Genomic DNA, 27,481 nt, shown 5'->3' with positions numbered 1-27,481 from the left:
GATCTTTATGAGAATCTGCTTCCCAGGTTATAATTCTCAGTTTGGGGAATTTCCTGGTGGTCCACTAATTACGACTTGGCACTTCCACTGCTGTGGCCTGGGTTCAATCCCTGGTCGAGGAACTAAGATCCCACAAGCTGCGCAGTGTGACCAAAATAATAAGTAATAATAAGCCTCAGTTTGGCTCGAATAAAATCCCTTTTTTTCTTCTTAACTTGATAATTAATTGAATTTCATCGACAAATGTTAGAACATCCTGAAGGGAGAAAGACTAGTTAGAAAGGAGGCTATTGCAATAATCCAGGTGACGGAGGTTGGTGGCTTAGGCTACAGTGGGGAGAGGGGATTGAATGGATTTAAGAGGCAGGGAGGAGGAAAAGTGATGGCGTGGACAGAGTGGGGGAGAATAGAGGAGAGTGGGTACGGGGAATGACTCCTAGGCTTCTTGTCTGTGCCGCTGTGTGGGCGGTGAGGTCATTTACTAAGACGTGTATCAGCGATGGAGCCCAAGGTTGGAGAATGGAGGAAGGGTGAGGGGGAAGGTTATGAGTTTACCTTTAAGTTCAGTTAAGTTCCCTTTGAGGCGTCCCAGCAGAGTATCAAGAATGCCACTGGCATCTTCATCCAGGACCCAGAAGTGAGGTCTGGAGAACAGCTAATAAAAACTACAGCCATGCAAAGGGCTGGAATAGGCAGCTCACAAATTCTCCAAATGGTCAGTATGTACATAAAAAGAGCTCAACATCATTAGTCATTAAAGAAATGCAAAATTAAAACCATAATGAGATACCATTTCACTAGAATGGCAAAAATTTTTTAAGGCTGACAAAATTAAATGCTGGCCAGGATGTGGAACAACCAGAACTTTCACCCATTACTGGTGGACATGTGAAATTGCACAACCACTTTGGAAAACAGGCAGTTTCTTCAAAAGTTAAACATATACTTAGCGTACAACCTGGCAATTGCACTTCTAGATAATTGTCCTACGGAAATAAAAACATTTGTCCACACAAAGACTTGCAAATAATGTTCACTGCAGCATTATTCATAACAACCCCAAAATGAAACAAACCAAATGTGCTTCAGTTGTGAATGGATGAACAAATTGTGGGTATCCATGCAACTGGAATCCGTGCAATGGAATCCACGCAATGAAATACTACCTGTCAACAAAAAGAAACAAACTACAGCTACATGTAACAAAATGGATGAATCTCAGAAATATTACACTTAGGGAAAGAAATCAGATATAAAAGAGTACATATGCATAATTCAACTTACATGACATGCCAGAACAGGCAAAAGTAATCTTTAGTGATGGAAATCAGATCAGTGGCAGCCTGGAGCACAGAGCGGGGGAGAACTGACTGCAAGAGGTGGGGGTGAGGGCGTGGGTTTTGCGGGAGCCGTGGGACTGCTCTGTACCTTGATGGTGATGGTGGTTACACAGCTATACGCATGTCAAAGCTCTCAGAGCTGTACACGGAAATTGTGAATTTTACTGCATGTAACTTAAACCTTAAAAAAAAAAACCCCACAATTTCTAAACTGAAGCCATGAGTATAGATAAGATTCATTAAGTGAAAAGGATAGAGTGAGAAGAAAAGAGCATGTGTGCGGCAGGGCGGGCGGCTGCTAATCTTACCAACAGGCAACAGGTGTCATCACCCGCATCTCGCACGTGAGAAACACGAGGCTCAGAGAAGCGAAGCGCCTTCCCTAAGATCACACAGTACTAAGGAGGAAAGCTGGGGCTTGAAACCAGAGCCATCAACCAGGCCTGGGCCCATGGCTGAGCATGGTCACCAAGCAAGGAGAAGCACCCCAGCTCCTATTCTTTGAGGAAGAAAGGCAGTGACCTTGAGGACTGGGCCCAGATCTGAAAAACCGTGCACTGTTCTCTGCGTATGAAAATGATGCTTCTCGCCCATCACCGATCCCCGATGGTCTGGGATCACTGCGCTGGCTCCGCCCTAAACCAGCCATATTCCCTCCACCAGCCCCCCTCCCCACGGTACCCAAGGGAGCCCTCGCAAGATGACAGGCCAGGGTTGGGGGTTCTGCCTGGGCCTGTCAGACACCCAGAGAGCCACGGTGAGATCTGCTGCGGCGGAAAATCTCCAGCTGCAGGGGGCCTGCTTCTCCGTGGTGTGGGCCTCTTGCCCTCCCTTCTGTGCGTCGACCCGGGGCCCCTGGCACCTGCCAAACAGCAGCTCCCTCATCTCTGCCTGGTCAGAAAGTGGCCACATTCAGCTCCTCTCCCAGCTGGAGCATGTGCCCCAGGATATGTGGCACTTTGGTGGCAGAGCTAGGTTTGGACCTACAGCTGCCGCTTCCTACTCCAGGGGACCGGGCTCCTAGGGAAACTTCCCGTGAGACACTTTCTCCAGCTGCGGACGGTGAGTCCGGAGACCTCCTTTCTGATTCCTAGATCTGGAATGAAATACCTGAGTGACCCGGATCAAGTTCCTGGGTCACGTGAGAATCTGGGTGTCTTCACGAGCATAACGAGGGTCTGACGAGGGGCACCTCCTTCACTACTGACCACTTACCAGGGGTAACGTTATGTCAGCCTCTTCACATACCTGGAGTAATTCGATGTATCCAGTCATTGCTATTTTATAGAGCTATTTTATACAGTCCATTCCCCACCTGCAGGATCCTATTTTCTTTTTCTTTTTTTTGGCCGCACTGCGCTCCACTGCTTGTGCGATCTTAGTTTCCCCCGACCAGGGATGGAATCTCAGCCCTCGGCAATGAGAGTGCGGAGTCCTAACCACTGGACCACCAGGGAATTCCCAGGATCATATTTTATATAATGAGGAGTGTTTCCGGGAAAAGCATGTCCGAAGTTGGACTCTGCAGACATCTGACAGCCAGAAAATGCCCTCCAGCCTCAGTCTCTTCCTCTTTGTTATCTTAACTTTAACCTTATCCTTACTGCAGCCTCTTCCAATCTCCCTGGTTCATTTAGCTTCTCTGCTAGTATTTGATGAGCATCTCCTATGATCTGGAGACGCAACAGATCTGAGCCAATGTTGGGTGTTCCCTGCTTAGGTTTTGTTTTAATTATTTATTTATTTATTTATTTTATTTTTGGCTGCTTTGGATCTTCGTTAGACCCAGGATTGACACAGACAGTGCTGCGGGAACTGACACAGACAAGGCTCCTGTCCATTTCCGAGGGGCACCCCCTGCACTTCCCCAGGGATGAGGGGATGAGGACTCCCCTCCCCCAGCAGGCTGTAGCCGCTCCCCTTCACATCCCGCCCCCCTCGGGGGGCCTGTCCCAACACACCCGTGTCAGCCCACTAAAGCAAACAGCGTTTGGACTGCCGGTCCCTCTGTCGGCAAAACTTGCTAAGTGTCTTTATACGTGATGTTGAGACTGAGAATACAAAGAGAAATAAGACACGATCTGTGTGCTGGAGAAGCTTCTGGTCCAGTGGTGGTTATACCGCTGGAAGTGAGACCCACTCTGCCAGCACCTAAGGAAGATGGGGGAGATGGGCACAGAGGGTATGGAGGGGTGCAGAGACACCTGAGCCTTATGATACACACAGCAGACACGGCCGGCCCCATGAAACACATTCTCAACATTGCCAGGTCGAGCTGTCTCTGCCCTCTTCCAGCCCCCACTCCCCTCCTACCCCCAACCTCCACCCCGGCATCAAGCTACCTTTGGCCCTGCCCTAGAGAGCCTTCCATCCTGCCTTGCCACCTGAAGCCAGTTAGGTCCCTCTTAGCCTTTCCATCTAGAGAAGAGTTGTCCAACAGAAATACAATGTGAGCAACATGCATGATTTTTAAATTTCTAGTAACCATATTTTTTAAAGTAAAAAATAAGTGCTCGCTTCGGCAGCACATATACTAAAATTGGAACGATACAGAGAAGATTAGCATGGCCCCTGCACAAGGAGGCCATGCAGATTTGTGAAGCGTTCCATATTTTTTGGCCTCTATGGGAAAAGAATCTAAAAAAGAGTGGATACGTGTATATGTATAACCGATTCACTTTGCTGTACACCTGAAAAAAACACAATATTGTAAATCAACTATACTCCAATAAAAAAACTTTTTTTTAATCTTAAAAAAGTAAAAAAAAAGTGAAATTAATTTCAATAATATATTCATTTAACTTGTATCTAAAATATTATCATTTCAACATGTAATCATGTACAAAATTCCTGAGGTCCTTGAAAAAAATCTTTTTTTTCATACTAAGTCCTAGAGGTGTACTGTGTATTTTACACTTACACCACATTTCAGTTTGGATGCTAAATTTTTATTGGAAATATATGGCCTGTGTTCAGATTTCCCAACATTCACATTGAAAAGTAAGTTCACATACTCAAATTATCTCACCAATACTTATGTTTTCCAATAACTAAATGGAGAGAGTAACAACTTTTAAATTAATTTTTAGTGAAAATTAAGCACGTTAGCAGTTCGGTTCCTCAGTTGCACACACAAGCTGCATTTCCAGTGCTCGGACACCCACTTGTGACTAGTGGCTACCAGAGTGTAAGCCTCTGCTGTCTGGGCCCCAGGTCCAGCACCCACTTCGGGCTCTCTCCAGTCACCCAGACTTACCCAGACCCTCTGTGCACACATCTCCATTCAAAGGGGCTCCCCTTCCTACTCACACCCCAGCCTGTGGGACCCACCCATGACTCATATGCGCCCCTGCTTCCCTGGAACACTTTCACCTACCTGGTCCTCCTACCAAGATGTAGTCTCCACGTACAGACATCAGCATATCAGAAAGCCAATTTGCAAAGGCAAATTCAGGATCCGGAGATATATTCCCCCCACAGATTGGGGGCCCAGGAAATCGGGCCTTGTCCTCCAGTCGCCCCCTGGAGGAGGTGGGACTTCAAAATTTGCTGGGTCAGTGAGATGGAAAAGAGGACAGGGAAGGCATCCAAGCCTGGGTGGTAGGATGGTGGAGAGAAGAGGGGTTCCTCGGGGTGTAAGTGAGGGGCTGGGGGGAGGTACATTTTACGTATGGTTCATTGTGTTGGAATGATTTGGTTGTTAAATAAGCACTTTAAGGGATTCTTTTATATTTCATACTTTAAAATTTTTATAAATTAAATTCATTCCCCCAGTCTGGGTTTTTCCAAGCTTCAGATCTCTGGCCGGAATTGATTTGCATAATCCCACCTCTGAGATTTAGCCCCGCCCCTCAGGACCCCCTCCTTGCCTGGTCCAGTCTGGAAGCCTCTCTGCTGGGCATTCACCTTTCCCCGTCTTCCCACTGTGGGCAGCCCCCCTGCTCTGGCCTCCCCCTCCCTGGGAACCAACCCGGCCTCGCTGCTGCTGAGAGGCGGGGATAATCCTCCCTGAGTTATTTCAAGGATTAGTCCTGCTGCCCTGTGTGCAGCTCCCACACGGTGGGATTTCAGAGCGGTGGACACCGTGCCAGGAAGGGGGTGCGGCTCCTGAAATGCAGATCCACGCAGGGTGTTGAGCACCAGGCTGTGGGGTCCAGGTTCCTTAGAGCACGTCCTGGCGCGTGGAGTTTAGCAGGAGGACGCAGGCAGCCTGCCAGGCTACGAGCTGGAGAGTCAGAGCCCGAAGCCCTAGGCCCTCAGTCTCTGCCTTGAAACACACACGCGTGCACACACACGCGCGCAGACACACACACGCACACACACACACCAACCTCATCACAACTTTCATAGACTAGGTGGGTCCTTTTGCCTTCGTGGGGACCTTACTCCATAAAAAAAATTAAAAATCATATTTTCTATGTTGGTACACAATGACTATATTAATATTATGTATTAAAATATCTTCTTCAATCTGAAGTTCACTTTTCTTCTGATTTTAATGAAAATACGCTTGTGGTCCTCTGAAAGTACTGTGTTACTGTTGGCCCTGCCTGCGCCCCGCCCTCTGTTCCCAGCCCTGGTTCTTCGAGGCTGCAGAGGAGGCTGGGATTGGGGGTGGCAGGAGAGCTGTAAGGTCCACAGGTGGGTCATTTTGGACTCAGAGGGAGGCATGGACTCTCCCTGCCCCCTTCCCTCTGAAAACGGAGGAGAATTTCCTCCGCTGGGAGAGCCAGGTGCTGCCCCAGGAAGGACGAGTTCATGGTTTCACGGAGTCCTTCCTGCCCCCCGCGCCCTCCCCCGCAAACCGCCCCCCCCTCCACCGCCGATGCCACCGATGACAGGTAAGTCTGAGCAAATCTGAGGGAGTCCAATTTTAGCATCAGAAAGGGATGGCTTCTTCTGAGCGCATCGGCCATTAGACTTCAGGCTCAAGTCCCAACTCCCTACTATGACACATGAGACCCTCTTTGGGAGGTGATATAATAGAATGGGTGAGGTGTTTATTAACAGGTGGACCTGGCTGAACTTGGGACAAGTTCTCAAACCCTCATCTTCCCCCCAATGTACATAGGAATGACGGGACTATTTTCCTCACCAAATTCTTATAAATATTGTATACATACATGTGCTTTGCACACAGTGAAACTCTATATACTCGTTAGGAAATAGGATTGTTATACAAAGCAAATATACACATAAGATCTCCCACCTCTTCTCCACAGGTCAGACACCCTATCATAACTGAGATTATAGATGTAAAGTACTAGGTGCATTGCCCGGCACAGAGCAGGAGCTCCAGAAACGGTACCCAGTATTGTGGTCTGGTTCCTACTACTTCTCTAATCTCATCCCCACCTCCCCTCTGCCTTGAACTTCAGCAACACCAAACTGCTTCTGGTCTTGTGTCACGTCCCACTCCACACGAGCTGCACATTTTCTCACCTCCTGATCACTGTAGCAGAAGCTGGCTCATCTATAGATGGACTGTATTTCCCAGCCTCCCCTGCACCTAGATGTGGCCATTTGAACAGGGTCTTGCCAGTGGAAGATGAACAAGAGTAATCCATGCTGCTGCCAGGCCTGTTCCATCAAAACTCCCACATGCTCTTCACGTTCTTTCCCTCCCCAACCCCAGAAGCCCCATGGTGAAGGCGGAAGAGCCATAGATGGAGAGAACTCAGGTGCCTGAATTAAAGCATGAAGGAAAGCCATCCATGGATGTGGGTGTTCCATTAGTGAGAAGTGATGGAACTGCTTTCAGTTTGTTGCAGCAGCTAACCTTACCTTAATGAATAGACTCCTGCCGTCTTGTGTTCATGGAATGCCTATAACCCCACCCTCCTTCCCTGGGGTAACTCCTGCTCATCTTTAAGCTTCATCTCTGGCATTGCATCCTTCAGAAATCCTTCTCTGAGCAAACCTGAACAAAGGTTGGGTGTCTCCAGCAGACACTGCACAGTTGACTACCCTCCTTCTATCCTCTCCTTCCTAATAGAATCCCTATTTTGTTCAGGGAAGTAGTATCCCCAGTTACAAATACTCACGTCCCAAGACTCCTTTGTAGCTGGCTGCAGTCACCTGGTCCAGTCCTGGCCAATAAGATGTAAGAAGAAGTTGCTGGATGGAGATTGTTAGGGAATCTTTCTTAAAAAGAAGTAGATTGGGCTCACATCTACATTTTACCATTTTGCTTTGTCCTTCCTTTCTTCCCACCTGGAAGTCAGATGCAATGTCCAGAATGGAGCACACATATTACAACCATAAGGATGAAAGCCACGTGCTAAGGCACAGTAGAAAGAAGAGTCTAGGTTCCTAAAGGTACCACGGATCAGCCCCATTCTGCTTACCTCCAGTTCTCCTGTAACACGGAAAATGAAACTTCTTTTTTTTTGTTTTTTAAATTTTTTAAATTACTTTTTATTGGAGTATAGTTGCTTTACAGTGTTGTGTTAGTTTCTTCTGTACAGCAAAGTGAATCAGTTATACGTATACATGTATCCCCTCTTTTCTGGATTTCCTTCCCATTTAGGTCACCACAGAGCACTGAGTAGAGTTCTCTGTGCTATACAGTAGGTCCTCATTAGTTATTTATTTTATACATAGTAGTGTATATATGTCAATCCCAATCTCCCAATTCGTCCTAACCCCCCTTCCCCCCTTGGTAGCCATAAGTTTGTTCTCTACATCTGTGTCTCTATTTCTGCTTTGCAAATAAGTTCATCTGTACCATTTTTCTAGATTCCACATATGAGCGATATTATACGATATTTGTTTTTCTCTTTCTGACTTACTTCGCTCTGTGTGACAGGCTCTAGGTCCATCCACGGCTCTGCAAATGGGGCAATTTCGTTCCTTTTCATGGCTGAGTAATATTCCATACACACGGAGAAAGCCATAATTCAAAAAGATACATGCACCCCAATGTTCCTTGCAGCACTATTTACAAGAGCCAGGACATGGAAGCAACCTAAGTGTCCATCAACAGAGGACTGGATAAAGACGGTGTGGTCGATATATGGAAAATGAAACTTCTAAAGCTTAGAGCCCGGCGGTGAAGTGCCTGTTTGGCACAATTGAACACGCTCCTACGTGAATGTGGGCCCCAGCTCCCGCTCCCCAGCGCCTGTGCTCCCCGACCGGCTGCTCTCAGAACTCCATCGCACGCTGGCCATCAGCCACTCCAGGGGCTGTTTCTCTGACTTGTTTGAAGGCACAGAGCAAGCGCTCAGTAAACGTGTGCTGAGAGAACAGTGACAAGGGACACTGTTGTGTTCCTCATCCTCCTTCTGAAGAAAAACAAAGGAATCCCTAGGGGACACACAGAAGAGGCCCTCGGCCAGTGGCCTCCCTGCCCCTTCCAGTGCAGGCTCCACAGCAAGGAGAGTACAGAAGTACAGGACACAGGCTCAGCCCTCGCATGGGTGAGGTCGGGGAATGCAGGATAATCACAACTAGCGCTTGGACAGCGCTTCTTATGCCCCAGCATTGTCTTTCAGTTTTGTTTTTTGTTTTTTAAAGATTTATTGATTGATTGATTGATTGCTATGTTGGGTCTTCGTTTCTGTGCGAGGGCTTTCTCTAGTTGCGGCAAGCGGGGGCCACTCTTCATCGCGGTGCACGGGCCTCTCACTATCGTGGCCTCTCTTGTTGCGGAGCACAGGCTCCAGACACGCAGGCTCAGTAGTTGTGGCTCACGGGCCCAGTTGCTCCGCGGCATGTGGGATCTTCCCAGACCAGGGCTCGAACCCGTGTCCCCTGCATTAGCAGGCAGATTCTCAACCACTGCGCCACCAGGGAAGCCCCAGTGTTGTTTTTTAAAGTGAGGTGAAAGCCGTATAAAACTGTCTTAAAGTGAACAATTCAGTGACATTTAGTGCATTCACAATGTCGTGCAACCGCTCTTTCTGTGTAGCTCCAAAACCTTTCATCACCCCCAAAATAAAACCTTATACCCGGGACTTCCCTGGTGGTCCAGTGGTTAAGACCTCGTGCCTCCACTGCATGGGGCACGGGTTCGATCGCTGATCAGGGAACTAAGATCCGTGCATGCTGTGCAGCGTGGCCAAAAATTTAAAAATTAAACCTTATACCCATTAAGCAGCCATTTCGCATTATCCCTTTCCCTCAGCTCTTGGAAACCACCAATCTGCATTCTCTGTGGATTTTCCTTTTCTGGATGTTTCATATAAATAACATTACACGCTGGGCTAGCAGAGGCAGGTGGGGCCCCAGTGTCCACATGTTAAGATGACACTTAGCTTTTCTTTATCCAGACTGAGGTCAAAGGTTCCCACTGCAGCTCGAGTGGCTGAGGTGAAATGTCTTTGCAGTCCAGCTCCTAGGAAATCTTTATTTTATTATTATTTTTTTAATTGATTAATTAATTAGGTTGCACTGGGTCTTAGTTGCAGCAGGCGGGCTCCTTAGTTGCGGCTCCAGGGCTCCTTAGTTGCGGCTCACCAGCTACTTAGTTGTGGCATGAGAACTCTTAGTTGTGGCATGTGTGTGAGATCTAGTTCCCTGACCAGGGATGGAAGCCGGGTCCCCTGCATTGGGAGCACGGAGTCTTATCCACTGGACCGCCAGGGAAGTCCCAGGAAATCTTTAAAATTAAGTCTGAGAGGAGCCTGTGACCAGTAGATTTGGTAGAGAACTTTGATGAAGCATGGGTGAATGGTCTGGAGGGTGAACTGGCTGCTCTGGACTGGGGGTGCTGTCTTGCAGCACTTTTGTGAGAAAACACAGCCAGGTTGGATGTGTGATGTGGGGTATGTGGGCACGTGTCTATGTACAGACAGACATCCCGGAGTCTTTTGTGTTCGAGTACACTTTACAGATCACAGAGCACTTAGATGCCCTTTATCTGCAGCTCTCTAAAGGAGGCAGGGCAAGCACTCTTTTTTTTTTTTTTTTTTTTTTTTTTATAAATTTATTTTTATTTATTATTTTTGGCTGTGTTGGGTCTTCGTTGCTACGCGCGGGGTTTCTCTAGTTGTGGCGAGCTGGGGCTACTCCTCGTCGCGGTGTGTGGGCTTCTCATTGCAGTGGTTTCTCTTGTTGCGGAGCACGGGCTCTAGGCGCGTGGGCTTCAGTAGTTGTGGCTCACAGGCTCTAGAGCACAGGCTCAGTAGTTGTGGCGCATGGGCTTAGTTGCTCCGTGGTATGCGGGATCTTCCCAGACCAGGGCTCGAACCCGTGTCCCCTGCATTGGCAGGCGGATTCTTAACCACTGCGCCACCAAGGAAGTCCGGCAAGCACTCTTAACTGCAGTTTATAAATCGGGCAGCTGAGGCCCCATCAGATGACTTGCCCAAGGTCGCACAGAGGATGAGGGGCGGAGCCCCAAGCCTGCGAGCTTTCTGTCCGGATACCTTAAGCTGCTTAGTCATTGCTCAGGTGGAGTGAGGGGGAAATGGGCTTGCAGGTTGTATTAGTCAGAAACAAAATACCATAGAGTGGCTTAAACAGCATAAATTTATTTTTCACAGTTCTGGAGGCTGGAAAGTCCAAGATTAAGGTGCCGGCTGATTTGGTTCCTGGAGAGAGCTCTCTTCCTGATTTGTGATGGCTGCCTTTTCCCTGTGTCCTTAGTGGTAGAGAGTATCCCTTCTCATAAGGGACCCCACCCTCATGACCTCATCTAACCCTAATTACCTCCCAAAGGCCCTGGCCCAAATACCGTCACACTGGGGATTAGGGTGTTAACGTATTAATTTGGAGCGGGGGGGGGGGGGGGGGGGGGGGACACATTCAGTCTATAATACAGGTGCAAACCCATCTCTTACCCATCATTGGTGGGAACCATGTGCTACAGCCTGCAAGTCATTGGGGTGTTCAACCTAACTCTCTCCCAGGGACGGACGCGGAGGCAGGGCAGGGAAGGAGGACAAAATTCGGAGAGTATTAGGAAGAGAGTAGGGTGGCCAGATTTAGCAAATAAAAATATAAACACTTAATTCTGAATTTTAAATAAACAAGGAATGATTTTTTTTAGTGTAAATGTGTCCCATGCTTTGTTTAGTACATACTTATACGAAAAAAAATAGAAAACTATTTGGTTTTTTTTCATCTGAAATTCAAATGACATTGGCGTCCTGTATTTTTATCTGGCAACCCTAAAAGAGAGGAGCCATTGGCCTCCATGAGGCAGGCCAATGGACCCCACGAAGGACTATTGCAGGATCTCTGGACAGACGCTTGCTTTATATATTTAACTTTTTAAAAGTCTTTTTTAAAACCATCGAGCTTTTTTTTTCTTGGCGTAACAAAAACGTTAACACAAAATTTACCATTTTAACCACTTCTAAATGTACAGTTCGGTGGCATTACATACATTACATCGTGGTGCAACCATCACCACTACCAATCTCCAGAACTTTGTCATCATCACAAACTGACATGGCAAAGAAAACCAGAGCCGCACAGTCATTAAAGGGGTAAAAGCAGATTTTATTCAGGACTTTGCAACAGGGGAAAAGAGAGGTCAGTATACAACAGGGGTCAATTCCAAATACAGCGTGGACAAGTGGGGACTTTTAGCCAAGGAGCCGGATTGGGGGGGATGGAAAATTACTAAGAGGGTTGGGTAATTCTTGGCTAGGATTCTTGCTGCAGGCAGGCAGGTGAGGGATGGGACGTCACCTGGGGACGGGGGAGGGAGGCATTTGGTCAGATAAGAGGGCGGGGTGGGGTGGGGGGAGGTTCTGGCTAAAACGAGTAACAGGATTCTCGCTAAAACTGGGCGACCCAAGTGGAGGCCTAGTTGGAAGAGGATTCAAAGGAGCCCGACTAAAGTGTGGTCCAGGAGAAGACCGTCACGAGCTCTGTACCCGCTAAACAATAACGCCCCCTCCGTAACCGCCGTTCTGGTTCTGTTTGGATCTGACGGCTCTGGACACCTCGCACAGCGTGGACTCCTACAGCCTTTGTCCTTTTGTGTACGGCATTTATTTATACTTTTTAAGGCGGGGCGGGCACTGGGCGGACTCTGCGGGGAGCTCGGCTGGCAGATCCCAATCCCAGAAAATCCGGGCTGAAGGAGGTGGGGCAGTCAATCAAGTACGCCGCCGAGCCTGTGGGTGGAGGGGGCGCGGAGGGAGGGGCGGGGCTGCGCGCTAAGGGGCGGGGCTGCGCGGGGAGAAGGGGCAGAGGGCGCCGGGGTCGTGCTCGGCGGCGGGGCGAGGAGGCGCTGAGGGGCTGGCGGCGAGCTCAGGCCTGAAGGATCGAGGCGCGGGCGGCTAAGGCCCCTGAGCCGCGGCGCCGAGCGAGCGGAACTGGCGGCTGGAGGCGGGGCCAGAGCTCGGGGCCGGGAGCGCCGGGGAGGCGGAGCGGGCGGAGCGGAAGCGGCGGGCGTCGCGCAGGTGAGGGCGCGGGCCTGGCCGGGACGCGCGGGGCGGGAGCGGGGCCGGTCGCGGAGGGGACGGAAGGAGGGGGGAGCGGCTCCGGGGGACGCCGCCGGGCCGGGAGCCGACGCGGGAGGCCCGGGCCCGGTGACTTCCGCCTCGGCCTCCGGCTGGCTGGCCGCCCCGCGGCGCCGCCTGGGCCTCAGTAGGCGGGTCGGGGCCCCCCGCCCCTGTCGGTTCGCGGGGAGGGCCCGGCTCTCGGAACGAGCTGCAGTGGATGCTCAGACCCTCCCTTTGCGGCCACCCCTCCCGGCCCCTGGATGACCCCACACCGCTTTAACCCTGCTTGGGTCCCACTTGCCTGCAGCCGAGCTGGGTGTCGGGCGTGGGTCGCGGGGGGCATCCCGAGCACTTCGAAATGTATCAACAGCATTGTGAGAGCGGGTTTGCTCTGTGTTCACTTTTCTGGGAGAATCCACAGTTTTTACCAGATTCTCTAAGGTAGCGCCGTCCCATAGAAATATTATGCGAGCCACATATGTGACTTTAAAAGTAAAAGGAAACGGCGAAATTAACTTAGTAATGTGTTTTATTTAGCCCACTGTGTTTAAAATATGCTCATTTCAACATGTAATCTATTTAAAATTTTAATGAGATATTTTACATTCTTTTTTTACTCGGAAGTTTGAAATTCGGTGTATATTTTACACCTAGACTACATTTCAAGTGCTCAGTAGCCCATGTAGCTAGTGGCTCCTATATTGGACGACAGGTCTGAGGCTTTCATTCCTGGCCTGCAGGCTCAAGTCCACACTCCTTGCCATGGTATTCAGTGCTTTTCACAATCCGGCCTCTTTTTTTGCTACTTACCCAAGGATGGTTTCATCCTCATTGCCCAAACCACTTGCCCTTCCCCTACACACCTTTGTTCAACTGTCCCTTCTGCCTGGGGTGCTCTCCCTGCCCTGTCTCCCTGGGACTGGCAGGGAGGTACAGTTTCTGCGGAGAGCTGTTCCTGACTCCCCTGACTCCAGAAGGGGTTTACCACTCACGCCTTCCTCAGTGTCCCCTAGCACTGGATTCATGGCTGGATTAGAGCACTTATGACCTGCTGTTTGTTTTCCAGGCTGTCTTCACAGCTAGTATAGCGTCCTGTTCATCTTTGTTGTGGTCATGGCCGGCACCTGATAGTTGATGAGCACTTGTCAGCAGACAGAATGAGTAAAATGCTAAACTAAGCTGCACTGTTTCTTAATTCTTGAACAGACCTGCTCCTTCCTCGCTTAGGAGCTTTGTGCCTGTTCTACCCCGTCGTGCATGGACACACACACAGGGTGTGGTGACTGACCATGAGGAATGCATCACAAGATGAGCCCAGAAAGTACCTTCTTTCTGCCTTTTACTCCCTCTCTGTCTTACAGATGGGAAAACTGAGGTACAGAGCTAAGTTAGGACTCCAGGCAGATTTGCATCAGTGTAAATGCAAAGAGGGACGGGGGTGGGGATTTTTGAAAGGCATGCGAGTTCCCAGAGGGTTAGGTTCCTCAGGTGGTTTGGGATCAGCTGGCTCCTCTTTGGTCATTTGATAGGCGGGAAGAGAAGTGGGGAGGTGAGGAGTTACTCCTGGGCCCTGGTGAGGATTCTCGGCAGGTTCAGGTCTAGGAAGCTGAGGAGCTCACTGCTGGAGAAAAACTTGGAGAGCAGAATGGGCATCTCGGATCAGGAGAAGTGCTGGCCTAGGAAGGGTAGGCAAGAACAAGTTGGGTAGAAGGAAGGGCAGGGGAGGCCAACAGAGGGAGCAGAGGATAAGCTCCAGCTTGCTGAGGAGATTGGCGTGAAGCATGGAGAATAACCGCTTCTCAGAGGGCAGTGCCATTCTCAGTCTGTAGGATGAGAAATGGAAAGAATCAGAGATTCAGAGGAGGCAAACAACTTACCCCAGGTCACACAGCATTTGAAACTCAAATGAAGCCTCCATGTCACACCCAACCCCATCCACACCTCTGTTGCAACCAGGGGCCCCAGCGTTGTGCCTAGGAGAGCAGGTCTGGGGCACAGTGCCAGGCCTGCTTAATGTCTTCCTCACTGTCTTCTACCGAGGGGCTGCGATTAGGCCTATTTATAGGGGCTTGGTGCCTTAATATTCTGCCCGATACCTCTCTTGCCAATCAAATCAGTGCCGTCTGCAGTGTGATTGCTGCTTTGGTGGCACCAGGGAGCGGAGTTAATTAAACCCGGTATAAATAGACTGACTCTGCCCCCCTCTTGCAGTGCGAAGGAGTGTTTTTCCTCCTGTCCCCTGCCCCCATGTGCCCCTCCTTCCTCCTGGCCCCCTTTAGCTCTGGCCTGGGAGAGCAGAGCCCGGACATCCTTAACCCTGGAGTCTCCAGCCACTGCCTGTCCTGTCTTGGGAGCAGGTCCTCCGGGGCCAGAGTGAGAAGGACGCTCGAGTCCACGTTGTCTGTGCTTTCCCAGACCCAGGTACCGTTTGGCAGTTGACACAGGCAACTTTCCCCCCAAACCCTTCCCTCTTTTTCACTCTGCAGCCAGGGTTTCTTTCTTGTTCATCCAGGCTTTGGAGGTTGAAGTGAGATGAGGTGGGGAAGGGGTGCCTAGCTGGGTTCCAAGCGCCTTCCGGCAGCCAGTCCGTGTTGCACCTCCTCTGAATGCTTCACATCAGTCTCTGGTCCTTAGCAACTTCCCTCCCTCGTTCACCCAACAAGAACACCAGCTCCTGTGAGCTCCCAGCCTCCCACCCAGTGCTGTGTCCCCCCGCCTCCCCCCCGACCCGCCCCATGCAGACCGCTGGGCGGGGCGCTGTGTGCCCGTCACCTTGCCCCGTGGCAGGTGGGTGTGCGGGTCGTCCTGATGCTCAGTTCCCACCCCCAGGCACCATGACCCCCACGGGGACCCAGCGTCCATTGGCCGATCAGACCTACGCGGTGCCCCTCATACAGCCAGACCTGCGGCGAGAGGAGGCCATCCAGCAGGTGGCGGATGCCCTGCAGCACCTACAGAAGGTCTCCGGAGACATCTTCAGCAGGTGGGTGCTGCTACCGCCCTCACCTGATCAGGGGCTGCTCCCTGCGCTGGGCAGTCGTCTCTCCAATCCCAGAATGCACCCTCTCAGAGCACCCCTTTTGGTGATTCTTGGTCCTGAGGGCGACCCAGCTGGCTTTCTTGTGCCCAAGGGGCCAGGCTGGGTGCCCAGCTTCTAATGTTATCATAAGAGCTCACTACCTCCTGTCCCTCTTGGCCCCTGGGTTCCCTGTGCATCCGCCCAGCGGTGGTGCAGCTCTCCCAGCTCATGCTGTTCCCCCACTGGGGGGCCCTGTTCCTTCGCTTATTCCCGCAGTCAGCGAATATTCATCCAGCACTTCTTGTGTGCAGGGCTCTGTGCTACTCTCTTTAGTTACAGCAACGACTAAGGCAGCATCTCTGCCCAGCCAGAGGATATACTCCAGGAGCAGAGACAGACTCTAATTGATTAATTGCATGTTAGTTAATTACAATTGTGGGAAAACCTATTTTTAATATTTTTGTAACAACTAATATCTGCGTCACATTAACTGTGTGCCACCACTGACCTGAGTGTATTCACTCATTCAACCCTCTGTCCTGTATACGGGTCCTGTCTTTCTCTGGCCATGAGCAAGCCGAGAGGGGCCTAGAGCTTCTCCTTCCTGGGCGCCCACACCGTGCCCCCTGAAGGCTGGAGTATTTGACTGCCTGACTCAGGTCCCTCCCCTAGTCAGGTCTCCCACACCGTCCCCTGCTTGTACCCCAGACCAGGAACCCCGACCGCTGCAGCATGCAGTCTCCTCCCCCACCAGCTGGAATTCCGCCTCTTCCCAGAAGCCTTCCCCACTGGGGGCATACAGTGGAGTCACTGTCTGCAGCTGGACACAGTCCAAACATTAGATCCACCTGACTTTTGCCGCAGAGTTGCCCACTAATGCACCTGCCTGCCTCAAGCCTATCCCAGATGTAAATGTACCCGAGGGCGGTGCCCCGAAGTAGTTAAGGGGGTTGACTCTGGAGCAGACTCCCTGGGCTCCAATCTGGCTTCCCCATTTGCTTGCTCTGTAACCTCGGGCAAGTTACTTAACCTCGCTAAGTCTCAGTGTTCCCATCTATAAATTGTCAGTAATAATGGTACCTTCCTCAGAGAACTGTTGTTAAGATGAAATGAATTGAAACGTGCAAAGGAATTGAAGTGCCTGGCATATAGTAAGCATTCAGTAAATGTTCCTTCCTATGATCTGGTGACATCATCTCTGCTCATCTGCTGCCTATTCTGGCCCTCCATTAACCTGCTATCAGTAGTTATAGAAAGTGTTAGGTGCCCCTTCTGTGCTAATTTTTGTGCTAAATATGCCCAAGGAACATGTAAGCCAGAGGACACAGGCCTTTAAGAGCCATTGGTCCCATATTATGGCCACCTCACACCTCGTGATTGAAACGGATGCCAGAAACAGTCCATCAGAAGTACTTGTGTTTCCTCACCAGGACTGTGCCTGCATGCTTGCCTTTCTGTAAGGGGAGCACTGGATTTTTAGCATACTTTCCTTTCCCTTCCTGGTGATTGGCACCAGTGGACATTTTCACGTTCCTCTGCCCCTGGATGGGGTGAGCGGAGGGCAGGACGGCCATCTCATGGGGAGGGAGTGGCAAGTTGGTTGAACATAGGCTCGGCATGGCCCAGGTATGGTAGGATGCTCCCAGGAGCCTGGTACCTGCGTCCAGGCTCCCCTCACTGCTGGGTTCCAGGTCCCCCCATTGATCCCCCACCACGTGCCCAGCATTCAGGTCAGAGGGATACTAATGGTGTGTGGCATGGGGTTCCTGTCCTCAGGGACGTCGTCTAGGGTGGGAAAACAGCCATCTGAGCTGATTCTGAGCCGCGTAGCATGAACTGTGTGAGCTCCTAGGGGCCTAGAGGAGAGAGAGACAACTGGCAGCACATTTATCAGTCAGACTCCCCAGACCAATAAGCAGAAGTAACCAGTTCATAGAGCAGCCTTTGGAGCTGCAGGGCTAAATGCTGTCATCAGGGCCTGGTTTTGCTTTCATCCCATCCCTGCTCGCTGCTTCTGGGTTGACCCCATTCCCAGACAGGCCTCGCTCTTGCAAGGTAACCAGTAGGCCCAGAGTTCATACTCAGGCTCAGGTCCAGCAGGAAAGAATGTCTTCCTCTGCAGCAGCGTTCCCTCGGAAGCCCCGCCCTCCCACTGGCCTGGCCTGGATCTCATGGCCGTCCCAGAGCCAGTGGCTGGGGCCGGGGTGGCGGGGAGGGTGACACAGCAGCTGGCTCAGACCTTGGTCACATGCCTTACCCCCAGGCCCTGGGTTTAGCCCCACCCAAAGTGCGGGACCGAGCCTGTGGGAGCGATGGCGGCCCCATAGGAAGCAGGCTGCTACAGAACGAGGAGGGAGCAGATGCTAGAGAGGAAAACCAGCGCCTGCTCCCCGAGGTCAGGGAAGGCCTCCTGAAGGAGGGGTGCGAACGGGGCCACTCGGGGTGGGGAACGCCGCCTGAGGGCCCTCCGCTGGGGCCCGGAAATGAGTGCCAAAGGCTTGAGGCCTGACTGGAGGGTGGTGCGCCCCGGGCCACGGGGCCCTGAGTACCTGAGTGCCGCCTGTCCCGAAGGTCCACTCCTTCACTGCAGGAGGGGGCTGAAAGTCCGCCCTCCATGTGTCTGTGCCCTCGGGAGCCCTCCTCTCTCGCTGCTTTACGTCCCTACAGCGCTGGGGACGGTCCCTGGTGGAAGGAGCGGGCACGAGGATGTGGCTGAGGGGAGAGCTGGGACATGTGAGTCAGGGCCGGGGGGCTTCGCCCGGCTGGATGGGGCTTTGAGCTTGAGCCCAGGGTTTTGGGAGCCCGGATAGGTTCCTGAGCCGGAAGCGATGGGACAGAAGCGTCTGGGGAAGGTTTATCAGGCAGCCATCCCAGGGGATGAGGAGGGGAGCCGCGCTGTGGACAGGGAGAGGCTGTGGTCCAGGGGGGCTGCAGGCAGGGGGGGCGGATAGGAGACACTGCAAATGGAATAACGACAGGACGAGATGACAGATTGGGAACAGGATGAAGGGGAGGGAGGAGTTGGGGACGACAGGGAGTGGGGAGTGCCGAGCCCCGCCCCCCATTCTGCAGCAGGGGCGCCTCTGTTCTCACGGGCTTTTGCTGCGGGATGGGACCCCAGCTCGGAGCCTCTCCCCTTGAACGTGCTCCTCTTGCGAAGGAGAGGTGGCGGGTGACGAAGAAATGCTTGGTGTCTCTGCTCCCCGCCTCTCCCCCAGCTCAGGCGCAGGCCCAGCCCCTCAGCCCCACCGGAGCCTGTGCCCCCAGGCAGGTGAGCGCGTGGAAGGTCAGCGTCCCCAGCCGGTTCCTTCCTCCTGCTCGGCCCGGTGGGCAGAGCCCGCAGAGACAGGATGGCAGGGCCCTTGCGGGCACTGGGACCCGCTCCTTGCAGCCCCTCCCTGGCTTGTCCCCCTGCCTAGCAGACCTGCCCTCACCTGCCCATCATCACCTGGGAGAAGCCAGCCCCAGGTTACCTGCCCAGAGACGTCCCCTGCTCCACACGACTTCCATGACGGGCAGAGGGGGGGCAGGAGCAGGGCAGACTGTGACGGGCGTGGGCGGTGGCTGTTGTCACTTGCCCTCTCCGCGGCCCCAGCCTGGCCACTCGGCCTCTGCGAGGCTTCTTCCCTTCCTCTCTTCTTCCTGTCCTCTTCCTTTCTCCCCTCTTCCCCCCTTCCTCCCTTTCCACCTCCCCACTCTTCCTCCTCCTCCTCACTTCCTCCTTCCTCTCCTTGGGCCCTTCCTCGTCTCCCCGCTGCCCCCTCTTCTCCCTGCTGAGCGCACCTGGTGCCTTCCAAGGTTAGGAGGCCTCAATCAGCTACCTGCATAATTAGCAGATCATTCTTAATTACCCCAGTGAGTGGAGAAGATAAAGGGGAAAGCAAGAGCTGTTCAGGGGACCGGCTGGGGGGTGCGGGGGTAGGGCTGGCGAGGGGAGGAGAAGCAGCAGTTAGGCCAGGGGAGTGGCCCTGTCACAGCAGCTGACTGGTGTGGTGATTGGAGGGTGTGGCAGCCCTGCAGGGGCCATGGGCCTGCGGCTTCCTAGGAAACCTTCCCATACGGTCGTGGGGGTCAGCTTTGGAGGTGGTGGGGACAGGGAGCCCAGGCCCTGTCCTGGGGCCCCCTAGGTGCGTCGTTGACCTTGACCACCTCACACCCCGGGCCCCAGCCAGAGGAGCCCTCTGCACTGCACCCTCCGTGGTGCTCCCTTGCCTTCTCCGTGTCTGCTCAGCACTGCCTGCAGCCCCTCACCCCTCCTGGTCTGTGGGCGGTAAAGGTAAACGTTGACCAAGTTCTTGGGACTTGGGACTCCTCGGCTTGCACAGCTCATGAGACATCCAGTCTCTCACTTTGATCTTTAGAGCAATTCCATGCTGCAGAAGTTACAATTCCTGTTTTTCAGCTGAAGAAGGTGAGACATAGATCAGTTAAGTGACTGGCTGAACGCCACGCTGCTGCTGTCCCCAGGTCTTTGGGACGTTGTAGTTGTTTATCTCCTTGGGAGCAGATGTGTGTTGTCTGACGCATCTCTGTCCCAGGATCTCAGCAGACTGACTGAGCCGGTCCCTTCCCTGCTGGTGTCCTGGTGACTTGCTGTAGGGACGTGGCTCGAGTGATGAGCCCGGAAACTGACCTGCCTGAAGCCGGCCACCACGCCAGGGGCTCTGGATAAGGAGCGGCAAACCAGTCGCCCTCTTGCCACCAGCCCCGCTCATGGTGGGTGTTGCTAATCAGTCCTGGCTCTCGGTCCCGGCCCCCATGCGGCCCAGCAGGCCTTCCTAACACTGCCTTCCAGGCCGTTGTCACTGCCAGTCGGTAGAGATGACACACAAATTGAAACCTCCTTCTCATCCTTGGCCTGAGGTTGGGCTGCCTGGGGGCTTTGTTACAAGCCCTTTGTTACAAGCAAGGCGTTACTTAGCCATCCTAGGCTCTTGGATAAGAAGAGAACCCTGGAAACCCCATCTTCCGTTCCCCCGTCCCACACAGGAATCTCCCCTGGAGCATCCCTGACAGGTGGGCATCCAGCTGGAGTCTGATTGCTTTGCAAAGCCATGCAGCTGTTTACGAGAAAGTTCTCCTTATGCAGAACTGAGGTCTGTTTCCATGTAACTCCTCCCACCGGCTGTAATGCAGCTCATTCTCTGGGGTGACAGAGTAAGTCTAATCGCTTTTCCACCTGACAGCACTTGTGATCTTTCTGATATCTGAAGGGGATTTTCATATTCTCGAAGTCATCTCATCTTTAGCCAGAACATCCTTCAGTTACCTTGTGTGATGTGAGCTTCTCACCATCACCCTCCTCATCACCCTCCTCTAGTTGTTCGTTAGCTTGTCATTTTGTATTCAGCCAGTATTTTACATGTCAGGCATTGTCCCAGGTGCTAGAGATGCAGCTGTGAATCAGACAGACCCTGTGGTCTAGAAGGGACTTCAGAGTCCTCTTAACATGTGGAACCAGTTTGAAGGGGACACGGCTGTGGACGAGGTGGGCGCCTGGCATAGATGAGCTCTGTTTTCTCTGTAGTGCCTCCAGGAGAGTGGACGTTCCCTATTTATTGAAAGAAGGTGGGAAAGATCTCAGGAGCTGTGTGCTCTGAGATCTCACTTCCTTTCCAAGCTGCTTAACGTGCTTTTAGCTCATAGGTAACTGAAACCTCCAGGTCCTCCTTCACCTGAACTCCTGCTAAACCTCCATCCTCTGTGTTTGTACCCTTGACTTTTCAAACCTGAATGCTGAGCTTCACATTCATTCCTTATCAGTTTCATCTTTTCTGGCCTTCTGGCCTTTCAAGATCCCGTGAGTCTTGATTCCGTCGTGCAGACCATTTTGGGGCCTCCCCATTTGATACCCCCAGCTTACTAATCAAGCGTCGCATGAGTGTGCGGCGCCCTGCCAGAGTCCTTCGTGCGAGGCTGAGGTCAGTCCATTCTTCAGCCGTGCCTTTGGGGCACTGTTGTTCTCTGGCTCTGATTTTTCCTAAATGTGCTCTCCTCCGGCCCCCATAGCTCCATCTTGTCCACGGGATTTTGTGAGAAGCCGTCAGAATCCTTGCTGACTCAAGCTGCACTGTGTGTAAGGTTTTCCCCTGATACGCCAGTCTAATAACCTTGTCAAAAAAGAAACGCTATGAATTTAGAACAGTGCTGGCCCCGGGGATCCGCCTCTTCCATTTCAAATTGCTTACGACCCTCTATTTAATAACCCATTCCGGAAATTTGCCCGGATTCATTGTTAAGCTTGATGTTTGTAACTTGGAGAAATCAGATGGAAGACCCAGAGAGAGCCGGCTGTGTCTGGCTCCAGTTCCGACGTCGCTCCCACCCTCCATGCCACCTTTGAGTGGAGCGGTTACATAACTGTGAGGTTGCTTCAGCCTCGGGCAGCGTAGGGCTGAGCCTGGAGCCGCAGGAGCTGGCCTGCGTGCAAGCAGGGAGACGGGTCTCCCTGCCGGAAAGCTGGGACTCGGACAGATTGCTGGTTCTGCATCTCTCCCGGAAGGAAACCGTGCCTCTTGTTCTCTGTCTGCCTTGCTGCCCCGCTCAGACCAGCCTGTCAAGGAAAACTAAGCTGGTTTGGGTCCCTGCTCGTAGGCCAGCCCCTGCATCCCCGAGCCCTTGCACACGAGGGGCCGGGAGTAACCAAGGAGACTTCATCAGGGGTGGAGACCCCTGGGTTGTGAAGCTGGCCGATGAGGTGTGTTCTCTGGGGGCTAAAACCTTCTAAAGTTGGTGGGGGTGGTTTAAGAAGGTTGGGCCAGAGTCTTGACTATTCGCTTCAACCGTTAAAGAAATCCTAGAGTTCCCTGGCCGCGTGGTCTCTGATCCCAGGGACCGCGGCGCTCCTCAGCCATCCACTCACTGTGTCCTCTGGCCATTCCCCGGGAGCTGAGCTTGCAACTCTGCCTCGTCTCTCGTGCCTCGCTGTGTGCTCACTCCTGCCTGGTGAACGTGGAGATGTGACCCCCGCTGTGGTCATGGAACACGGTGGCCACGGGCAGGTGTCCCTGGAGGTAGGGGAGCGCTCAGGCGCAGGACGCCCTGGCAGGGGAGCCGGAGTCCCCGTGCGGTGAGGAGTACCTCGTGTTGCTGAATAACGCGAGTGAGGCTCGTGTGCGTTTACCTTTGGGGCGCGTGGTGTTAGCCATTCAGTAACTGCAGAGGGAGGCCTGCAGGTGCCAGGCGCTGTTCCAGGCTCTGGGAACCCAGCGGGGAGCAAAGCCCTCAGCCTAGGAGTGCACAGGAGACGCATGGTGACAGGTGGCTCTGTGTAACGGAAGAATCGGCTGGGGGTCGGAAAGTGGTAGGTGCAGCTTTAGATTCCGTGGTCGGGGAGGCTTCGGCGAGGCGCTCAGTGAAGTGAGGGACCAGCCATGTGGGTATCCAAGGAGACGGCAGAGGCCACACGACAAGGCGATGTGTGGCGTGTTCAGGGAATGTAGCAGGGCGCCGTAATCCGGGGAGGGGGCAGTGGCAGCCCCTAGGCAGCCCGACCACAACCATGAGAACCCCGGTGGGGACTTGGATTTACCAAAAGCTGTGCCGGGCAGTTCCTTGTGGACAGCTCCAGGACTTGAATTCAGTCCCAGCCTTGCCTGTCACTCAGCCTTGCTGAGCTCTGGTTTCCTCCATGTAAGTCATAACGGATTCTGCCTCTGCTCACCTGGGCCTGAGGCTGAGAACCCCGGCAGGCAGGAACCACGTCCCTTCAGGTGGCACGTACAGGTGCCAACTTGGGGCCAAGGTGATTGCCCATCCCTACCCAGAGCTCCAAGGAACTTAATACAGTCCGTTGCTAGACGCTTCAGGTTGGATGGTCCTGGTAGAGGTCACCTGGGCAGTTCTAAGATCAGGCCTGACAGCAGGTATTGCTGTGTTTTAAGAGCCCTCATCCGAGGACCTCCATGGCGGTCCAGTGGTTAGGACTCTGTGCTCCCACTGCAGGGGATGCAGGTTCGATCCCTGGTCGGGGAACTAAGATGCCGCGTGCCTTGTTTTGGGGCACCGCCAGAACAAACACACGCAAACACAAACAAGAATTTAGTCAAGAGCCCTTACCCGAGCCCCTGGCTTCACAGGTTTGCCGTTAAAAGCAGAAGGGTTGCAGGAGGCTGCAGGAGCTTGGGGAGCAGCCTTCAGCCCCTGTGACCCCTGTGACCTTTGTTTCCGGTGGCAGGATCTCCCAGCGAGTAGAGCTCAGCCGGAGCCAGCTGCAGGCCATTGGGAAGAGGGTCTCCTTGGCCCAGGCCAAGATTGAGAAGATCAAGGGCAGCAAGAAAGCCATCAAGGTAGCGTGCGTGGCCCTGTCCCTCTGGCTGGTCGGCAGTCCCAGAAATCCCATTCCCTCCCCTCTCCCCATGCCTCTGAGGCTGCCAGCTCCCTGCTCCAGCCACACGGCAAGCTTTCCTCCTGCCCAGGATGCCTCCCCCCGCCCACACCTAGGATGTCTGGAGCTCCTCAGGCCCCCTGAGGAAGTGCTCAGACTCCCCGTGTACACAGGTGTTCTCCAGTGCCAAGTACCCTGCTCCGGAGCGCCTGCAGGAGTACAGCTCCATCTTCACGGGGGCCCAGGACCCTGGCCTGCAGAGGCGTGCCCGCCACAGGGTCCAGAGCAAGCACCGTCCCCTGGACGAGCTAGCCCTACAGGTCTGACGGGGGTGACCTGGGCACTGGGGAGGAACTGAGGCCCATCCCAGGGTTCTGTCCCCCAGGAGGAGTCTGACTGCGGTGGGGGAGGTTGCTCTGGCCTGGCGCTGAAACCACCGTCCCTCGGTCATTTCCCGTCGCCCCACCCCAGGAGAAGCTGAAGTACTTCCCCGTGTGTGTGAGCACCAAGCCGGAACCTGAAGATGAGGCCGAGGAGGGGCTGGGGGGTCTCCCCAGCAATATCAGCTCTGTCAGCTCCTTGCTGCTCTTCAACACCACGGAGAACCTGTAAGGGCGGGGCGGGGCCGGGGGCGGGGTTGGCCTGGCTTGGTGGGGGTGCCGGGGGGGCCAGGGGCACCAGACTTGGCTGCAGCAGAAGTCTGCAACCCGGGAGCCAGGAGGCTCCTGACCAGCTGGTTTTGTCTGGTAAGGCCTGGGAGGCCGTGGTACAAACTAACTGTGACCCCGATGAAGAAGGAAAGGTGGTCCAGACCACGGGTCTAGAACAGAGGCCGGATTGCCTGATCTCCACCCCTCCTCTGTAGGTACAAAAAGTATGTCTTCCTGGACCCGCTGGCTGGTGCCGTAACAAAGACCCATGTGATGCTGGGGGCGGAGACGGAGGAGAAGCTGTTCGATGCACCGTTGTCCATCAGCAAGAGAGAGCAGCTGGAGCGGCAGGTGGAGAGAAGAGCTGCTCGGGTGGGGGAGGGGAAGGGGGGAGGCGTGGTCCTGCCGAGCCCTCACCCCGGCCGGCTGTAGTGGGCACGCGCGAGGGTCTGCCGAGCCCCTCACCCCGGCCGGCTGTAGTGGGCACGCGCGAGGGTCTGCCGAGCCCCTCACCCCGGCCGGCTGTAGTGGGCACGCGCGAGGCCGCTGGCTGCCCGAGGCCCGCCACATCCCCCAATCCCACAGGTCCCAGAGAACTACTTCTATGTGCCCGACCTGGGCCAAGTGCCTGAGATCGATGTGCCGTCCTACCTGCCCGACCTGCCGGGCGTGGCCGACGACCTCATGTACAGTGCGGATCTCGGCCCCGGCATTGCCCCGTCGGCCCCTGGCACCATTCCAGAGCTGCCTGCCTTCCACACGGAGGTGGCTGAGCCTTTCAAGCCCGGTGAGCCGAGAGCTGGGAACGGACTTGGGCGGGAGCACCCCTGCTTGGCCACTTTCTTCCGCAGGCACCTTCTCACGCTTTTCCCACCTAGAAGATGGGGTGCTGGCAGTACCCCCGCCGCCGCCGCCGCCGCCGCCAGCTCCGGCCCTGCTGGTCAGCGCCCTCCCACCTCCGCCCCCAGCCCAGACCGTGGCCCCGCTGGGCCAGCCAGCCAGGGAGGATGACAGCGGTGGCGTGTCTCCTTCAGGTAGCAGCGGCACGGGGCCCGCGGGGCGTGGAGGGGGCTCTGCTTCCTCTGAGGGTGCCCCTCATCTCTGGGTCCCTGAAGGATTTTCTGTAGCTTAGTTAAGTGGTCATAAATGCTAGATTTTCAGAGTAGTTCTAATTTCAAAATCTTGTTCTACTGGGTTCATAACATAGCAGTTTCAAACCGTGTCTGTGGAGCCTGGACAGGGGGAGCCGTGGGCCCCCCATTCCCCCTTAAACCAACGGGGAAAAGGGGGCAACTAATAGACATGGAAAACTACAGCAACAAAGTACCCACGTGGCCCTTAAGTTATAGGATTTCAGTTTTACTCCTGTATCTCCCGGTCCATCTCCAGCACCCAGAAGTGGCACAGAAATCCCCTGTTGGCTCCTGTGTTAAGTTCAGACACTCAGCACACTGGTGATTCCCAGGGTCCACCTGTGCAGCGTGGCACCTAAAGCAGGTGGGGCTGGAGACGGACCGGCCAAGCCCGGGCGGATGCAGGCAGCGTCCAGGCCCCTAGTGTCCCGAGGCGCCACCTCACCACTGCCGCCTCGCCGAGGAAGAGCCCTTCCTCAGACACCGCCCAGGGCCGCCTCTGGGCCGCACGGCCAGGCCCTGCCTGAGCAGCCTCTCTTCCTTGCACCCTTCCCACCCCAGTCCAGGGAGCGCCCAAGGAAGTGGTGGAGCCCTCCAGTGGCCGGGCCACTCTGCTGGAGTCCATCCGCCAGGCCGGGGGCATCGGCAAGGCCAAGCTCCGCAGCGTCAAGGAGCGCAAGCTGGAGAAGAAGAAGCAGAAGCAGCAGGAGCAAGGTGGGGCCGGACCCACTGCAGGAGGGGCTCTCGGCCCTGCTGTCCCCAGGGGCCTGCGGGCTGCCCCGGTGGCCGTCCTCCTGCCCGGGCCACGGGCTCCTTCCTGCTCTTGGGGCCTGCTTGGTGGAACTTTCCTCTCTACGCCTGTAGGGGGCAGAGCCTCGGCCACTCGAACTGCAAGAGCCTTCTTAGACTCTGCCAGTTGTCCAGGAAACGGTCAGGGACCTGGGATATTTTTAGGGACGGAGACCTGGCTAAGTCCTGCTTCTCTAGGCCTCTGAGACTCTGGATTACGTCAGCTGGGAATCCCCATCGCTGATATAAATACCACACCTGGGCCCAAAGCAGCAATGCCCTGGGAGTCCGGTTCTGAGTTTCGAGTCCCAGCTCTGCTTCTGAGCTTTGCACTGTGACCCCAAGCAAATTGCCTCATTTCTCTGGGCCAGATTCCTCATCTGTCCAGCGAGGCTGCTCGTCTGCCCTTGTCTCCCAGGGTAGCTGTGACTCTTGCTGCTCAGAGGTTACCTGTGTTCTTATGAGCACTGACCAAAGCTCCAAGAGCTGTGGTGACACGTGGCCGCGGAGGGGCCGGGTGCGTTGACAGCACAGAGGACACTGATGGAGCCCTGCGGGTGTTAGGCAGGCTCGATCTGGTCCACCCTTGGTCCCTTCATCTTCTCCCCATGGCTTTCCTATTGCAGTGAGAGCCACCAGCCAAGGTGGAGACCTGATGTCGGATCTCTTCAATAAGCTGGCCATGAGGCGCAAAGGTAGGAAGCAGGACGCCGGCTGCCTCCCTGGCTGAGGTCGTCCACATCCTTTTTTCTCACTGTTTCAAGTCTCCAGAGCCCGGGTGGACTGGTGCCCCAAACCAGCCCCTCACCTTTCACCTTTGCC

The 27,481-nt window shown here is 54.0% G+C and overlaps 1 protein-coding gene and 1 non-coding gene across 6 annotated transcripts in view; both read left to right on the top strand.

Annotated features, from left to right (window-relative positions):
* The window catches only part of WASHC1 (WASH complex subunit 1), a 50,651-nt gene that overhangs the window by 22,804 nt on the left and 366 nt on the right, over positions 1-27,481 (top strand). Inside the window, exons 1-10 of one of the 5 annotated variants that reach the window (XM_057555909.1) lie at positions 12,479-12,700; positions 15,572-15,725; positions 23,938-24,049; positions 24,261-24,407; positions 24,559-24,695; positions 24,953-25,088; positions 25,323-25,524; positions 25,616-25,771; positions 26,432-26,584; positions 27,286-27,354. In XM_057555909.1, the coding sequence (XP_057411892.1) occupies positions 15,577-15,725; positions 23,938-24,049; positions 24,261-24,407; positions 24,559-24,695; positions 24,953-25,088; positions 25,323-25,524; positions 25,616-25,771; positions 26,432-26,584; positions 27,286-27,354 (1,261 nt within the window). In that variant the 5' untranslated portion in view covers positions 12,479-12,700; positions 15,572-15,576. Of the gene's footprint in view, positions 1-12,478; positions 12,701-15,278; positions 15,419-15,571; positions 15,726-23,937; positions 24,050-24,260; positions 24,408-24,558; positions 24,696-24,952; positions 25,089-25,322; positions 25,525-25,615; positions 25,772-26,431; positions 26,585-27,285; positions 27,355-27,481 lie in introns of those variants that run through there. The other 4 variants (XM_007170240.3, XM_007170241.2, XM_007170239.3 and 1 more) reach the window with 4 other exon arrangements.
* On the top strand, positions 3,850-3,956 carry LOC114236303 (U6 spliceosomal RNA). Its single transcript, XR_003622277.1, has one exon. It is a non-coding gene; the product is annotated as a U6 spliceosomal RNA (small nuclear RNA).

This window comes from Balaenoptera acutorostrata, chromosome 11 (assembly GCF_949987535.1).
Source record: "Balaenoptera acutorostrata chromosome 11, mBalAcu1.1, whole genome shotgun sequence".
Lineage (NCBI taxonomy): Eukaryota > Metazoa > Chordata > Mammalia > Artiodactyla > Balaenopteridae > Balaenoptera > Balaenoptera acutorostrata.
The sequence above is the reverse complement of the archived record's forward strand: the minus strand, read 5'-3'. Positions and strand labels throughout refer to the sequence as shown.